General features: G+C 42.5%; 1 protein-coding gene across 1 annotated transcript in view; it reads right to left on the reverse strand.

The window, feature by feature from the left end:
• Positions 1 to 17,555, reverse strand: part of NUP153 (nucleoporin 153) — a 798,292-nt gene that overhangs the window by 43,068 nt on the left and 737,669 nt on the right. Inside the window, exon 18 of the mRNA XM_053715838.1 lies at positions 8,206 to 8,359. Coding sequence (XP_053571813.1) covers positions 8,206 to 8,359 — 154 coding nt within the window. The remainder of the gene's footprint in view (positions 1 to 8,205; positions 8,360 to 17,555) is intronic.

The following is a 17,555-nucleotide window of genomic DNA, read 5'->3' on the forward strand; positions in this document are numbered from 1 at the left end:
TAGAGCACTGACTACGTCCAAATTGTGTAACAAACGTTCCTTCTTTGAAACTGGATTCGGACATAAAGAAGGTACAACTATCTCCTGGTTAATATTCTTGTTAGAAACAACCTTTGGAAGAAAACCAGGCTTAGTACGCAAAACCACCTTATCTGCATGGAACACCAGAAAAGGCGGAGAACACTGCAAAGCAGATAACTCTGAAACTCTTCTAGCAGAAGAAATAGCAACCAAAAACAAAACTTTCCAAGATAGTAACTTAATATCTATGGAATGTAAAGGTTCAAACGGAACCCCTTGAAGAACTGAAAGAACTAGATTTAGACTCCAGGGAGGAGTCAAAGGTCTGTAAACAGGCTTGATCCTAACCAGAGCCTGAACAAATGCTTGAACATCTGGCACAGCTGCCAGTCTTTTGCGTAGTAAGACAGATAAAGCAGAGATCTGTCCTTTTAGAGAACTTGCAGATAATCCTTTCTCCAAACCTTCTTGTAGAAAGGAGAGAATCTTAGGAATTTTAATCTTATTCCATGGGAATCCTTTGGATTCACCCCAACAGATATATCTTTTCCATATTTTATGGTAAATCTTTCTAGTTACCTGTTTTCTGGCCTGAACCAGAGTATCTATCACAGAATCTGAAAACCCACGCTTTGATAGAATCAAGCGTTCAATCTCCAAGCTGTCAGCTGGAGGGAGACTAGATTTGGATGTTCGAATGGACCCTGAACAAGAAGGTCCTGTCTCAAAGGTAGCTTCCATGGTGGAACCGATGACATATTCACTAGGTCTGCATACCAAGTTCTGCGTGGCCATGCAGGAGCTATCAAGATCACCGAGGCCCTCTCCTGTTTGATCCTGGCTACCAGCCTGGGAATGAGAGGAAACGGTGGAAATACATAAGCTAGGTTGAAGGTCCAAGGTGCTACTAGTGCATCTACTAGAGTTGCCTTGGGATCCCTGGATCTGGACCCGTAGCAAGGAACCTTGAAGTTCTGACGAGACGCGATCAGATCCATGTCTGGAATGCCCCATAATTAAGTTAGTTGGGCAAAAATCTCTGGGTGGAGTTCCCACTCCCCCGGATGGAATGTCTGACGACTCAGATAATCCGCTTCCCAGTTTTCCACACCTGGGATGTGGATCGCAGATAGGTGGCAGGAGTGATCCTCCGCCCATTGTATTATTTTGGTCACTTCTTTCATCGCCAGGGAACTCCTTGTTCCCCCCTGATGATTGATATACGCAACAGTTGTCATGTTGTCTGATTGGAATCTTATGAATCTGGCCTTTGCTAGCTGAGGCCAAGCCCTGAGTGCATTGAAGATCGCTCTTAGTTCCAGAATGTTTATCGGGAGAAGAGACTCTTCCCGAGACCATAGTCCCTGAGTTTTCAGGGATTCCCAGAGCGCGCCCCAGCCCACTAGACTGGCGTCGGTCGTGACAATGACCCACTCTGGTCTGCGGAAGCTCATTCCCTGGGATAGATGGTCCAGGGTCAGCCACCAACGGAGTGAATCTCTGGTCTTCTGATCTACTTGAATCATTGGAGACAAGTCTGTATAGTCCCCATTCCACTGTTTGAGCATGCACAGTTGTAATGGTCTTAGATGAATTCGTGCAAAAGGAACTATGTCCATTGCTGCAACCATCAACCCTACTACTTCCATGCACTGCGCTATGGAAGGACGTGGAACAGAATGAAGAACTTGACAAGTGCTTAGAAGTTTTGACTTTCTGACCTCTGTCAGAAAAATCCTCATTTCTAAGGAATCTATTATTGTTCCCAAGAAGGGAACTCTTGTTGACGGAGACAGAGAACTTTTTTCTATGTTCACCTTCCATCCGTGTGATCTGAGAAAGGCCAGAACGATGTCTGTATGAGCCTTTGCTTTTGACAGGGACGACGCTTGTATTAGAATGTTGTCCAAGTATGGTACTACTGCAATGCCCCTCGGTCTTAGAACCGCTAGAAGGGACCCGAGTACCTTTGTGAAAATCCTTGGAGCAGTGGCTAACCCGAATGGGAGGGCCACAAACTGGTAATGTTTGTCCAGAAAGGCGAACCTTAGGAACTGATGATGTTCTTTGTGGATAGGAAAATGTAGGTACGCATCCTTTAGATCCAAGGTAGTCATAAATTGACCTTCCTGGATAGTGGGTAGAATCGTTCGAATGGTTTCCATCTTGAACGATGGTACCCTGAGAAATATGTTTAGGATCTTCAAATCCAAAATTGGTCTGAAGGTTCCCTCTTTTTTGGGAACTACGAACAGATTTGAATAAAATCCCATTACTTGTTCCTTTATTGGAACTGGGTGTATCACTCCCATTTTTAACAGGTCTTCTACACAATGTAAGAACGCCTGTCTCTTTATTTGGTTTAAGGATAAGTGAGACATGTGGAACCTTCCCCTTGGGGGTAGTTCCCTGAATTCTAGAAGATAACCCTGAGAAACTATTTCTAGTGCCCAGGGATCCTGAACATCTCTTGCCCAAGCCTGAGCAAAGAGAGAGAGTCTGCCCCCTACTAGATCCGGTCCCGGATCGGGGGCTACTCCTTCATGCTGTTTTGTTAGCAGCAGCAGGCTTCTTGGCCTGCTTACCCTTGTTCCAGCCTTGCATAGGTTTCCAGGCTGGTTTGGGCTGTGAGGCATTACCCTCTTGCTTAGAGGATGCAGAATTAGAGGCCGGTCCGTTCCTGAAATTGCGAAAGGAACGAAAATTAGACTTATTCTTGGCCTTGAAAGGCCTATCTTGTGGAAGGGCGTGGCCCTTTCCCCCAGTGATGTCTGAGATAATCTCTTTCAATTCTGGTCCAAATAGAGTTTTACCTTTGAAAGGGATGTTAAGCAATTTTGTCTTGGATGATACATCCGCTGACCAAGACTTTAGCCAAAGCACTCTGCGCGCCACAATTGCAAACCCTGAATTTTTCGCCGCTAATCTAGCTAATTGCAAAGCGGCATCTAAAAAGTTAGCCAACTTAAGTGCGTGAACTCTGTCCATAACCTCCTCATATGGAGTCTCTCTACTGAGCGACTTTTCTAGTTCCTCGAACCAGAACCACGCTGCTGTAGTGACAGGAACAATGCACGAAATGGGTTGTAGAAGATAACCTTGCTATACAAAAATCTTTTTAAGCAAACCTTCCAATTTTTTATCCATAGGATCTTTGAAAGCACAGCTATCCTCGATAGGAATAGTAGTGCGCTTGTTTAGAGTAGAAACTGCCCCCTCGACCTTAGGGACTGTCTGCCATAAGTCCTTTCTGGGGTCGACCATAGGAAATAATTTCTTAAATATAGGGGGGGGGGGGGGGGGGGGGAGAACAAAAAGGTATGCCGGGCTTCTCCCACTCCTTATTCACTATGTCCGCCACCCGCTTGGGTATAGGAAAAGCGTCGGGGTGCACCGGAACCTCTAGAAACTTGTCCATCTTGCATAATTTCTCTGGAATGACCAAGTTGTGTCAATCATCCAGAGTAGATAACACCTCCTTAAGCAGTGCGCGGAGATGTTCTAATTTAAATTTAAATGTCACAACATCAGGTTCAGCTTGTTGAGAAATTTTTCCTGAATCTGAAATTTCCCCATCTGACAAAACCTCCCTCATGGGCACTTCAGATTGATGTGAGGGTATGACAGAACAATTATCAGCGCCCTCCTGCTCTTCAGTGTTTAAAACAGAGCAATCGCGCTTTCTCTGATATGCAGGCATTTTGGATAAAATATTTGCTATGAAGTTATCCATTACAGCCGTCAATTGTTGCATGATAATAAGCATTGGCACGCTAGATGTACTAGGGGCCTCCTGCGTGGGCAAAACTGGTGTAGACACAGTAGGAGATGATGTAGTATCATGTCTACTCCCCTCATCTGAGGAATCATCTTGGGCAATTTCATTATCTGTGGCAGTACTGTCCTTACTTTGTTTGGACGCTATGGCACAATTATCACACAAATTTAAATGGGGAGACACATTGGCTTTCATACATATAGAACATAGCTTATCCGAAGGCACAGACATGTTAAACAGGCTTAAACTTGTCAAAGCACAAAAACCGTTTTAAAACAAAACCGTTACTGTCACTTTAAATTTTAAACAGAAACACTTTATTACTGAATATGTGAAAAAGTATGAAGGAATTGTTCAAAAATTACCAAAATTTCACCACAGTGTCTTAAAGCATTAAGAGTATTGCACACCAATTTTCAGAGCTTTAACCCTTAAAATAACAGAACCGGAGCCGTTTACAAATTTAACCCCTATACAGTCCCAGCTACAGCCTTTGATGTGACACAACCAAGCCCAGAGGGGAATACGATACCAAATGACGCCTTCTAGAAACTTTTCCAGCTACTTTCAGATCCTCACACATGCATCTGCATGTCTTGCTCTCAAAAACAACTGCGCAGTAATGGCGCGAAAATGAGGCTCAGCCTACAACTGGGAAGGTCCTCCCTGACTGGAAAAGGTGTCTAACATAGTGCCTGCCGTTAAAAAACGTTCCCCAAGTTTATAAATGTGAATTATCAGCATAAACATGTATAAAATGTCCAAATAAAGCAATCGATTTAGCCCATAAAAGTGTCTACCAGTTTTATAGCCCATATTAAGCCCTTTATTCTGTTTGTTTGACTAAGAAAATGGCTTACCGGTCCCCATGAGGGGAAATGACAGCCTTCCAGCATTACACAGTCTTGTCAGAAATATGTCTAGTCATACCTTAAGCAGAAAAGTCTGCTGTTTCCCCCAACTGAAGTTACTTCATCTCAACAGTCCTATGTGGAAACAGCAATCGATTTTAGTAACTGTCTGCTAAAATCATCTTCCTCTCACAAACAGAAATCTTCATCCTTTTCTGTTTCAGAGTAAATAGTACATACCAGCACTATTTTAAAATAACAAACACTTGATAGAAGAATAAAAAACTACATTTAAACACCAAAAACTCTTAACCATCTCCGTGGAGATGTTGCCTGTGCAACGGCAAAGAGAATGACTGGGGTGGGCGGAGCCTAGGAGGGACTATATGGCCAGCTTTGCTGGGACTCTTTGCCATTTCCTGTTGGGGAAGAGATATTCCCACAAGTAAGGATGACGCCGTGGACAGGACACACCAATGTTGGAGAAAAGATATTTAACACCTCTTCTCTTTACCCTTCCTGCTTAGACCCAGCAAAGAGAATGACTGGGGGGGTGGAGTTAAGGGGGGAGCTATATAGACAGCTCTGCTGTGGTGCTCTCTTTGCTACTTCCTGTCAGGAAGGACAATATCCCACAAGTTAGGATGAATCAGTGGACTCGGTACATCTTGCAAAAGAAATGAACTTTAATACGGGAAAATGCAAGGTTTTACATTTTGGAAGTAAAAATAAGCAGGCAACGTATTATTTAAATGGGACAAGACTTAGCCAAACACAGGAGGAAAGGGATTTGGGAGTAGTAATAGATAACAAGCTAAAGATGGGTGCACAATGCAGGGCAGCGGCTTCAAAGGTTAATAAGATACTAGCATGTATTAAAAGAGGCATTGACTCAAGGGAGGAAAGCATAATTCTGTCACTATTTAAAGCCCTGGTAAGACCTCACCTTGAGTATGGAGTGCAGTTCTGGGGATCGCAAAAAAAAGATATTGCAAAACTAGAAAAAGTTCAGAGAAGGGCCACAAAGCTAATAAGGGGTTTGGAGAATTTAACCTATGAGGAGACGCTAGCCAAACTGGGTCTGTTTTCTTTAGAAAAAAAGGCGCTTAAGAGGTGACATGATTACTTTATATAAATATATTCAAGGCCCATATACAGAGATGGCAGAAGTGCTGTTTATTCCAATAAAATTGTTTGTGACCAGAGGTCACAATTTAAGGTTGGAGGAAAGGAGATTTAATCTCCTGCAACGGAAACGTTTTTTTCACTGTAAGAGCAATAAAATTTTGGAACTCAATACCAAAGGAGGTAGTGAATGCCAATACCCTAGATACATTTAAAAATTATTTGGATACATTTCTGTCTATAAACAAAATTCATGGATATGATTGCTAGTATTAAATGGGTCACCTTTTAGTGGGATTATTTAAGTTTAACTGGAGCTTTTTGTATATATTTTAGATTTGTATAGGTTGAACTCGATGGACTTCGGTCTTTTTTTCAACCTCATCGACAATGTTACTATGTAAAAAAAATTTGAAGAAAAAAACGTTACTGACTCTAAGATTTAAACATGTAACTATTTTACGGAGTCTGATAAATTATATGTGCACAATTTTAGGACTTATCTAAACACCTCAACAACTTGCTGAGGTGCCTAACTGCCACTCTGCACCAGGGCTATTCTGCCTTTATTTTAAATCAGCAACGATCCGGAACGTAGCAGAAGGAAAAAAACGTTCCTCCGGTTCTTGCAAAGCCCGTCTATGCGCCAACGCTGTTCCTTATTAGGTCAGATTGCGCAGATGGCTAATTCTGAATCTCACAATCTAAGCGCAGAGAAAGTGTCGCGCAGCACTAAGATCTGCCCATCGTGGGCGTTGCTTTAACGGTACCATCTCCCGGTCGGTATATTTCAATGTTAAAACCGACGGGAGAAACCCTCAGAACCTTATGGTCATGGCCGCGCAGCACTAAGATCCGCCCATCCTGGACGTAGCCAAAAACGGAACCATGTCCCAGTCGGTATATTTCTAAGTTAAAACTACCGGGAGACACCCTCAGAGCCATAAACTAAAATGGACTCCTGTCCTGCCCCAGTGCCTGCATAAAAATAGCTGCCAATAGTCCTCTCTATCTAGGAGAGTTTACGTGTCCCATCACAATAAAGAGCCCTATTTGTTATCTTAGCCCTTGATTATGTGATTCTCCAGTAATGTAGTGCTCACTTACTTCTAAGTGTTTTTATGTCCCCAGAAAATATTAAAGTTCGCACTTACGTTGAACTTCTGCCTACAGCAAGGCAGCTTCACAGGCTTGAGAGGTCCTCTCCCTCACATCGACCTGTGGAGAAAGTGCTGAGTAATCTTCACCTCAGACTATAGGATATAGAGCAGCATGAAATACATGGGAGGCGCAGTGAGAATTATGTCCCACAAGTTCCCATTGCTCTAAAGCCACCAAAGATCTACTGTAGAGACTGATATTGACTACGGCTACACCCTAGAACAAAGCAGCACAATCTTGCACTACTTTAAAAATAATAAACTCTTGATTGAAGAATCTATAGTAACACCTCACTTTACCTCTTCCTATCACTAACGTAGGCAAAGAGAATGACTGGAGTGGGAGGGATGGTAGGAGCTATTTAACAGCTCTGCTGTGGTGCTCTTTGCCTCCTCCTGCTGACCAGGAGGTGAATATCCCATTAGTAATTAAGATGATCCATGGACTCATCGTGTCTTAAAAAAAGAAAACTTTTCCTGCATCTCCAGACTCGAACTTTCATCAATACTCTCACTGAGAGGTTAACATTATTACTTAAAACTCCAGTCCTTTCTCAAAGGGAACATACCCATTAAATGACTATCCAAATCTTCTGACACTTCTCTGACACCTCCTATAGTGACGAAAGGCAAAGAATGACTAGGGGATAGGTGAAGTGGGAGGGATATTTAAGCTTTTGGCTGGGAGGTCTGTCTCCTCCTGGTGGCCAGGTGTATTTCCCAACAGTAAGGAATGAAGTCGTGGACTCTCCCCTGCCTTATGGAAGGAAAGCAGGGATGTAGGCTTTGGAGCCGGCCCATTTCTGGAGCACTATATGGCAGCAGTTTTTAAAAGTATGTTATTCATTTTAAAAAACAAAAGATGGCAGTATTTCCTGCCATGTAGTGCTCCAGATGCCTAAATCATGCGTATATTTTCAATACAAAATATCATTGGAACGAAGCAAATTTGATAATAGAAGTAGACTTAAATGGAAAAGAACATTTTTGGCTTTCATATCCTCAGTGTTTTTTTGTCTCCATATGACTAGAATTATCTCCTGTTTTGTGTACTAAGAACAAGAGAAATATTAGCATATATTACTACATATTCACAAATCTTAACACAAAAGCAGAGAGTTTCCGTTAGAGGACCAATTACAAGCTCTAATTACAATATTATACAACAGATGACTGGTTTGGATTTTCATAAAACCGATTTCTATTCTCTGGTTAAGCAAATTACTGTGAGGCTCAAGCTAGTAGAGCCGTAAAAGATAAGTCTCCTTACCCCAAATTGAATGTTGGCGTCTGGTTAAACATAAAACCTGACTGTGCAGGTTGCGTTGAGGCTCCAGCTGAGCTGGAACCAAAAGTAAAGACTCCTGAGGAAGCTCCACTGGCAAAATTGAAGTTTGTGTTGCCTCCAAACTGGAAACCAGAACCTAAAAGGCAAGCAGAACATATTATGGCTACTGCAGGACAACATTTGTTTACCGTCTTTAAAAAAACTACCATATATTATATAATGTTAAAGTGACAGTCAACACCAGAATTTATGGTTTAAAAGAAAGATATCCCTTAATTACCCACTCTCTAGTTCTTAATTCACATTTTACCTCTAATTACCTTGCATCTAAGTCTCTGCAGACTGCCCCTTATTTCAGTTCTTTTGACAGACTTGCATTTTAGCCAATCAAGGCTCACTCCGCTAAATTCACGTGCATGAGCTCAATGTTAACTACATAAAACACATAATCTAACACCCTCTTCTAGTGGTGAAAAACTGTCAAAACTCATTTAGATTAAAAGGCGGTCTTCAAGGTCTAAGAAATTAGCATATGAACCTCCTAGGTTTAGCTTTCAACTAAGAATACCAAGGGAACAAAGCAAAATTGGTGATAAAACAGAATTTATGTTTACCTGATAAATTACTTTCTCCAACGGTGTGTCCGGTCCACGGCGTCATCCTTACTTGTGGGATATTCTCTTCCCCAACAGGAAATGGCAAAGAGCCCAGCAAAGCTGGTCACATGATCCCTCCTAGGCTCCGCCTACCCCAGTCATTCGACCGACGTTAAGGAGGAATATTTGCATAGGAGAAACCATATGGTACCGTGGTGACTGTAGTTAAAGAAAATAAATTATCAGACCTGATTAAAAAAACCAGGGCGGGCCGTGGACCGGACACACCGTTGGAGAAAGTAATTTATCAGGTAAACATAAATTCTGTTTTCTCCAACATAGGTGTGTCCGGTCCATGGCGTCATCCTTACTTGTGGGAACCAATACCAAAGCTTTAGGACACGGATGAAGGGAGGGAGCAAATCAGGTCACCTAAATGGAAGGCACCACGGTTTGCAAAACCTTTCTCCCAAAAATAGCCTCAGAAGAAGCAAAAGTATCAAACTTGTAAAATTTGGTAAAAGTTAAACACTAAAAAACTCTAAGCCATCTCCGTGGAGATGTTGCCTGTACAACGGCAAAGAGAATGACTGGGGTAGGCGGAGCCTAGGAGGGATCATGTGACCAGCTTTGCTGGGCTCTTTGCCATTTCCTGTTGGGGAAGAGAATATCCCACAAGTAAGGATGACGCCGTGGACCGGACACACCTATGTTGGAGAAAAGTAAATTGGAAGGTTTTTTCATGAAAGTTTATTTGGACTTGACTGTCCCTTTAACACTCGCACATTGTAATGCATTATTCTTCTACATGCTCATTACTTAGATTAAGACTTGTGTTGAAATAGAAAAGCTTTAATAACAATTTATGTAAGAATTTACCTGATAAATTCATTTCTTTCATATTGGCAAGATTCCATGAGCTAGTGACGTATGAGATATACAATCCTACCAGGAGGGGCAAAGTTTCCCAAAACTCAAAATGCCTATAAATACACCCCTCACCACACCCACAATTCAGTTTAACAAATAGCCAAGTAGTGGGGTGATAAAGAAAGGAGTAAAAAAGCATCAACAAATGAATTTGGAAATAATTATGCTTTATACAAAAAATCAAAACCACCATAAAAAGGGTGGGCCTCATGGACTCTTGCCAATATGAAAGAAATTAATTTATCAGGTAAATTCTTACATAAATTATGTTTTCTTTCAATTAATTGGCAAGAGTCCATGAGCTAGTGACGTATGGGATATCAATACCCAAGATGTGGAACTCCACGCAAGAGTCACTATAGAGGGAGGGATAAAATAAAAAAACAGCCATTTTCCGCTGAAAAAATAATCCACAACCCAAATTATAAGTTTATTCTTTAATGACAAGAAAAACTTAAAACATCAGCAGAAGAATCAAACTGAAACAGCTGCCAGAAGAACTTTTCTACCAAAACTGCTTCTGAAGAAGCAAATACATCAAAACGGCAGGCTTTAGTAAATGTATGCAAAGAGGACCAAGTTGCTGCTTTGCAAATCTGATCAACTGAAGCTTCATTCTTAAAAGCCCACGAAGTGGAAACTGATCTCGTAGAACGAGATGTAATTCTCTGAGGCGGGGTCTGCCCCAACTACAAATAAGCTTGAAGAATCAAAAGCTTTAACCAAGAAGCCAAGGAAATAGCAGAAGCCTTCTGACCTTTCCTATGACCAGAAAATATAACAAATAGACTAGAAGTCTTCCTGAAATATTTAGTAGCGTCAACATATTACAAACTCTCACCACATCCAAAGAATGTAAGGATCTTTCCAAAGAATTCTTAGGATTAGGACACAAGGAAGGGACAACAATTTTTCTAATAATGTTAGAATTCACAACCTTAGGTAAAAGTTTAAATGAAGTCCTCAAAACCGCCTTATCCTGATGAAAAAACACAATTTATGCTTACCTGATAAATTTATTTCTCTTGTGGTGTGTATCCAGTCCACGGATCATCCATTACTTGTGGGATATTCTCATTCCCAACAGGAAGTTGCAAGAGGACACCCACAGCAGAGCTGTAATATAGCTCCTCCCCTAACTGTCATAGCCAGTCATTCGACCGAAAACAAGCCGAGAAAGGAGGAACCATAGGGTGTAGTGGTTACTGTAGTTTACATTTAAAAATTACCTGCCTTAAAATGACAGGGCGGGCCATGGACTGGATACACCACAAGAGAAATAAATTTATCAGGTAAGCATAAATTGTGTTTTCTCTTGTAAGGTGTATCCAGTCCACGGATCATCCATTACTTGTGGGATACCAATACCAAAGCTAAAGTACACGGATGAAGGGAGGGACAAGGCAGGAACTTAAATGGAAGGAACCACTGCCTGTAAAACCTCTCCCCCAAATATAGCCTCCGAAGAAGCAAAAGTATCAAATTTGTAAAATTTTGAAAAAGTATGAAGCGAAGACCAAGTCGCCGCCTTGCAAATCTGTTCAACAGAAGCCTCATTTTTAAAGGCCCAAGTGGAAGCCACAGCTCTAGTGGAATGAGCTGTAATCCTTTCAGGAGGCTGCTGTCCAGCAGTCTCATAAACTAAGCGGATTAAGCTTCTTAGCCAAAAAGAAAAAGAGGTTGCCAAAGCCTTTTGACCTCTCCTCTGTCCAGAGTAGACAACAAACAAAGCAGATGTTTGACGAAAATCTTTAGTAACTTGTAAGTAAAACTTTAAAGCACAGACCACGTCCAAATTGTGTAACACAAGGATGGAACCACAATCTCTTGATTGATATTCTTGTTAGATACCACCTTAGGTAAGAACCCAGGTTTGGTACGCAGGACTACCTTATCCGTATGAAAAATCAGATAAGGAGAATCACATTGTAAGGCAGATAGCTCAGAGACTCTACGAGCCGAGGAAATAGCTACCAAAAAAAAAAAAAAAAAAAAGAACTTTCCAAGATAAAAGTTTGATATCTATGGAATGAAGAGGTTCAAACGGAACTCCTTGAAGAACCTTAAGAACCAAGTTTTTAAGCTCCATGGTGGAGCAACAGGTTTAAACACAGGCTTGATTAAAACTAAAGCCTGACAAAATGCCTGAACGTCTGGAACATCTGCCAGACGCTAGTGCAAAAGAATAGACAGAGCAAAAATCTGTCCCTTTAAGAAACTAGCTGACAATCCTTTTTCCAAACCTTCTTGGAGAAAAACAGAATTTATGTTTACCTGATAAATTACTTTCTCCAACGGTGTGTCCGGTCCACGGCGTCATCCTTACTTGTGGGATATTCTCTTCCCCAACAGGAAATGGCAAAGAGCCCAGCAAAGCTGGTCACATGATCCCTCCTAGGCTCCGCCTACCCCAGTCATTCGACCGACGTTAAGGAGGAATATTTGCATAGGAGAAACCATATGTTACCGTGGTGACTGTAGTTAAAGAAAATAAATTATCAGACCTGATTAAAAAAACCAGGGCGGGCCGTGGACCGGACACACCGTTGGAGAAAGTAATTTATCAGGTAAACATAAATTCTGTTTTCTCCAACATAGGTGTGTCCGGTCCACGGCGTCATCCTTACTTGTGGGAACCAATACCAAAGCTTTAGGACACGGATGAAGGGAGGGAGCAAATCAGGTCACCTAAATGGAAGGCACCACGGCTTGCAAAACCTTTCTCCCAAAAATAGCCTCAGAAGAAGCAAAAGTATCAAATTTGTAAAATTTAGAAAAAGTGTGCAGTGAAGACCAAGTCGCTGCCTTACATATCTGATCAACAGAAGCCTCGTTCTTGAAGGCCCATGTGGAAGCCACAGCCCTAGTGGAGTGAGCTGTGATTCTTTCAGGAGGCTGCCGTCCGGCAGTCTCATAAGCCAATCGGATAATGCTTTTAATCCAGAAGGAGAGAGAGGTAGAAGTTGCTTTTTGACCTCTCCGTTTACCAGAATAAACAACAAACAAAGACAAAGTTTGTCTGAAATCCTTAGTAGCTGCTAAGTAAAATTTGAGAGCACGAACTACATCCAAGTTGTGCAACAAACGTTCCTTCTTTGAAACTGGATTAGGACACAAAGAAGGCACAACTATCTCCTGGTTAATGTTTTTGTTAGAAACAACTTTTGGAAGAAAACCAGGTTTAGTACGCAAAACCACCTTATCTGCATGGAACACCAGATAAGGAGAAGAACACTGCAGAGCAGATAATTCTGAAACTCTTCTAGCAGAAGAAATTGCAACCAAAAACAAAACTTTCCAAGATAATAACTTAATATCAACGGAATGTAAGGGTTCAAACGGAACCCCCTGAAGAACTGAAAGAACTAGGTTGAGACTCCAAGGAGGAGTCAAAATTTTGTAAACAGGCTTGATTCTAACCAGAGCCTGAACAAAGGCTAGAACATCTGGCACAGCTGCCAGCTTTTTGTGAAGTAACACAGACAAGGCAGAAATCTGTCCCATCAAGGAACTTGCAGATAATCCTTTTTCCAATCCTTCTCGAAGGAAGGATAGACTCTTAGGAATCTTAACCTTGTCCCAAGGGAATCCTGCAGATTCACACCAACAGATATACCAAATTATGTGGTAATTTTTCTGGTTACAGGCTTTCAGGCCTGAACAAGAGTATTAATAACAGAATCTGAGAACCCTCGCTTTGATAAGATCAAGCGTTCAATCTCCAAGCAGTCAGCTGGAGTGGGTCGAACGGACCTAGAACAAGAAGGTCTCTCAAAGGTAGCTTCCATGGTGGAGCCGATGACATATTCACCAGATCTGCATACCAAGTCCTGCGTGGCCACGCAGGAGCTATCAAAATCACCGACGCCCTCTCCTGATTGATCCTGGCTACCAGCCTGGGGATGAGAGGAAACGGCGGGAACACATAAGCTAGTTTGAAGGTCCAAGGTGCTACTAGTGCATCCACTAGAGCCGCCTTGGGATCCCTGGATCTGTACCCGTAGTAAGGAACTCTGAAGTTCTGACGAGAGGCCATCAGATCCATGTCTGGAATGCCCCACGGTTGAGTGACTTGGGCAAAGATTTCCGGATGGAGTTCCCACTCCCCCGGATGCAATGTCTGACGACTCAGAAAATCCGCTTCCCAATTTTCCACTCCTGGGATGTGGATAGCAGACAGGTGGCAGGAGTGAGACTCCGCCCATAGAATGATTTTGGTCACTTCTTCCATCGCTAGGGAACTCCTTGTTCCCCCCTGATGGTTGATGTATGAACTTGGCCCTCGCTAGCTGAGGCCAAGCTTTGAGAGCATTGAATATCGCTCTCAGTTCCAGAATATTTATCGGTAGAAGAGGTTCTACCCGAGACCAAAGACCCTGAGCTTTCAGGGATCCCCAGACCGCGCCCCAGCCCATCAGACTGGCGTCGGTCGTGACAATGACCCACTCTGGTCTGCGGAAGGTCATCCCTTGTGACAGGTTGTCCAGGGACAGCCACCAACGGAATGAGTCTCTGGTCCTCTGATTTACTTGTATCTTCGGAGACAAGTCTGAATAGTCCCCATTCCACTGACTGAGCATGAACAGTTGTAATGGTCTTAGATGAATGCGCACAAAAGGAACTATGTCCATTGCCGCTACCATCAAACCTATCACTTCCATGCACTGCGCTATGGAAGGAAGAGGAACGGAATGAAGTATCCGACAAGAGTCTAGAAGTTTTGTTTTTCTGGCTTCTGTCAGAAAAATCCTCATTTCTAAGGAGTCTATTATAGTTCCCAAGAAGGGAACCCTCGTTGACGGAGATAGAGAACTCTTTTCCACGTTCACTTTCCATCCGTGAGATCTGAGAAAGGCCAGGACAATGTCCGTGTGAGCCTTTACTTGAGGAAGGGACGACGCTCGAATCAGAATGTCGTCCAAGTAAGGTACTACAGCAATGCCCCTTGGTCTTAGCACCGCCAGAAGGGACCCTAGTACCTATGAGAAAATCCTAGGAGCAGTGGCTAATCCGAAAGAAAATGCCACGAACTGGAAATGCTTGTCCAGGAATGCAAACCTTAGGAACCGATGATGTTCCTTGTGGATAGGAATATGTAGATACGCATCCTTGAAATCCACCTTGGTCATGAATTGACCTTCCTGGATGGAAGGAAGAAGTGTTCGAATGGTTTCCATCTTGAACGATGGAACCTTGAGAAACTTGTTCAAGATCTTGAGATCTAAGATTGGTCTGAACGTTCCCTCTTTTTTGGGAACTATGAACAGATTGGAGTAGAACCCCATCCCTTGTTCTCCTAATGGAACAGGATGAATCACTCCCATTTTTAGCAGGTCTTCTACCCAATGTAAGAATGCCTGTCTTCTTATGTGGTCTGAAGACAACTGAGACCTGTGGAACCTCCCCCTTGGAGGAAGCCCCTTGAACTCCAGAGAATAACCTTGGGAGACTATTTCTAGCGCCCAAGGATCCAGAACATCTCTTTCCCAAGCCTGAGCGAAGAGAGAGAGTCTGCCCCCCACCAGATCCGGTCCCGGATCGGGGGCCCGCATTTCATGCTGTCTTGGTAGCAGTGGCAGGTTTCCTGGCCTGCTTTCCTTTGCTCCAGCCTTGCATAGGTCTCCAGGCTGGATTGGCTTGAGAAGTATTACCTTCCTGCTTAGAGGACGTAGCCCTTGGGGCTGATCCGTTTCTGCGAAAGGGACGAAACTTAGGTTTATTTTTGGTCTTGAAAAGACCTATCCTGAGGAAGGGCGTGGCCCTTGCCCCCAGTGATATCAGAGATAATCTCTTTCAAGTCAGGGCCAAAGAGTGTTTTCCCCTTGAAAGGAATGTCAAGCAATTTGTTCTTGGAAGACGCATCCGCTGCCCAAGATTTTAACCAAAGCGCTCTGCGCCACAATAGCAAACCCAGAATTTTTTCGCCGCTAACCTAGCCAATTGCAAGGTGGCGTCTAGGGTGAAAGAATTAGCCAATTTAAGAGCACGAATTCTGTCCATAATCTCCTCATAAGAAGAAGAATTACTAATAATCGCCTTTCCTAGCTCATCAAACTAGAAACACGCGGCTGCAGTGACAGGGACAATGCATGCAATTGGTTGTAGAAGGGAACCTTGCTGAACAAACATCTTTAGCAGACCTTCTAATTTTTTATCCATAGGATCTTGGAAAGCACAACTATCTTCTATGGGTATAGTGGCGCGCTTGTGTAGAGTAGAAACCGCCCCCTCGACCTTGGGGACTATCTGCCATCAGTCCTTTCTGGGGTCGACTATAGGAAAACAATTTTATAAATATGGGGGGAGGTACTAAAGGTATACCGGGCCTGTCCCATTCTTTACTAACAATGTACGCCACCCGCTTGGATATAGGAAAAGCTTCGGGGGGCCCCGGGGCCTCTAAGAACTTTTCCATTTTACATAGTGGTTCTGGAATGACCAGATAATCACAATCATCCAAATTGGATAACACCTCCTTAAGCAGAGCGCGGAGATGTTCCAACTTAAATTTAAAAGTAATCACATCAGGTTCAGCTTGTTGAGAAATGTTTCCTGAATCTGAAATTTCTCCCTCAGACAAAACCTCCCTGGCCCCCTCAGACTGGTGTAGGGGCCCTTCAGAAACCATATCATCAGCGTTCTCATGCTCTACAGAATTTTCTAAAACAGAGCAGTCGCGCTTTCGCTGATAAGTGGGCATATTGGCTAAAATGTTTTTGATAGAATTATCCATTACAGCCGTTAAATGTTGCATAGTAAGGAGTATTGGCGCACTAGATGTACTAGGGGCCTCCTGTATGGGCAAGACTGGTGTAGACGAAGGAGGGGATGATGCAGTACCATGCTTACTCCCCTCACTTGAGGAATCATCTTGGGCATCATTTTTACTAAATTTTTTTTTTTTTTTTTTTTTTTTTTTTTTTTATGACATAAAATACATATAGTTAAATGAGAAGGAACCTTGGTTTCCCCACAATCAGAACACAATCTATCTGGTAGTTCAGACATGTTAAGCAGGCATAAACTTGATAACAAAGCACAAAAAACGTTTTAAAATAAAACCGTTACTGTCACTTTAAATTTTAAACTAAACACACTTTATTATTGCAATTGCGAAAAAGTATGAAGGAATTGTTCAAAATTCACCAAAATTTCACCACAGTGTCTTAAAGCCTTAAAAGTATTGCACACCAAATTTGGAAGCTTTAACCCTTAAAATAACGGAACCGGAGCCGTTTTTATATTTAACCCCTTTACAGTCCCTGGAATCTGCTTTGCTGAGACCCAACCAAGCCCAAAGGGGAATACGATACCAAATGATGCCTTCAGAAAGACTTTTCTATGTATCAGAGCTCCACACACATGCAGCTGCATGCCATGCTGTCCTCAAAAACAAGTGCGCCATACCGGCGCGAAAATGAGGCTCTGACTATGATTAGGGAAAGCCCCTAAAGAATAAGGTGTCTAAAACAGTGCCTGCCGATATAATCATATCAAAATACCCAGAATAAATGATTCCTCAAGGCTAAATATGTGTTAATAATGAATCGATTTAGCCCAGAAAAAGTCTACAGTCTTAATAAGCCCTTGTGAAGCCCTTATTTACTATCTTAATAAACATGGCTTACCGGATCCCATAGGGAAAATGACAGCTTCCAGCATTACATCGTCTTGTTAGAATGTGTCATACCTCAAGCAGTAAGAGACTGCACACTGTTCCCCCAACTGAAGTTAATTGCTCTCAACAGTCCTGTGTGGAACAGCCATGGATTTTAGTTACGGTGCTAAAATCATTTTCCTCATACA

This window comes from Bombina bombina, chromosome 5 (assembly GCF_027579735.1).
Source record: "Bombina bombina isolate aBomBom1 chromosome 5, aBomBom1.pri, whole genome shotgun sequence".
Taxonomy (NCBI): domain Eukaryota; kingdom Metazoa; phylum Chordata; class Amphibia; order Anura; family Bombinatoridae; genus Bombina; species Bombina bombina.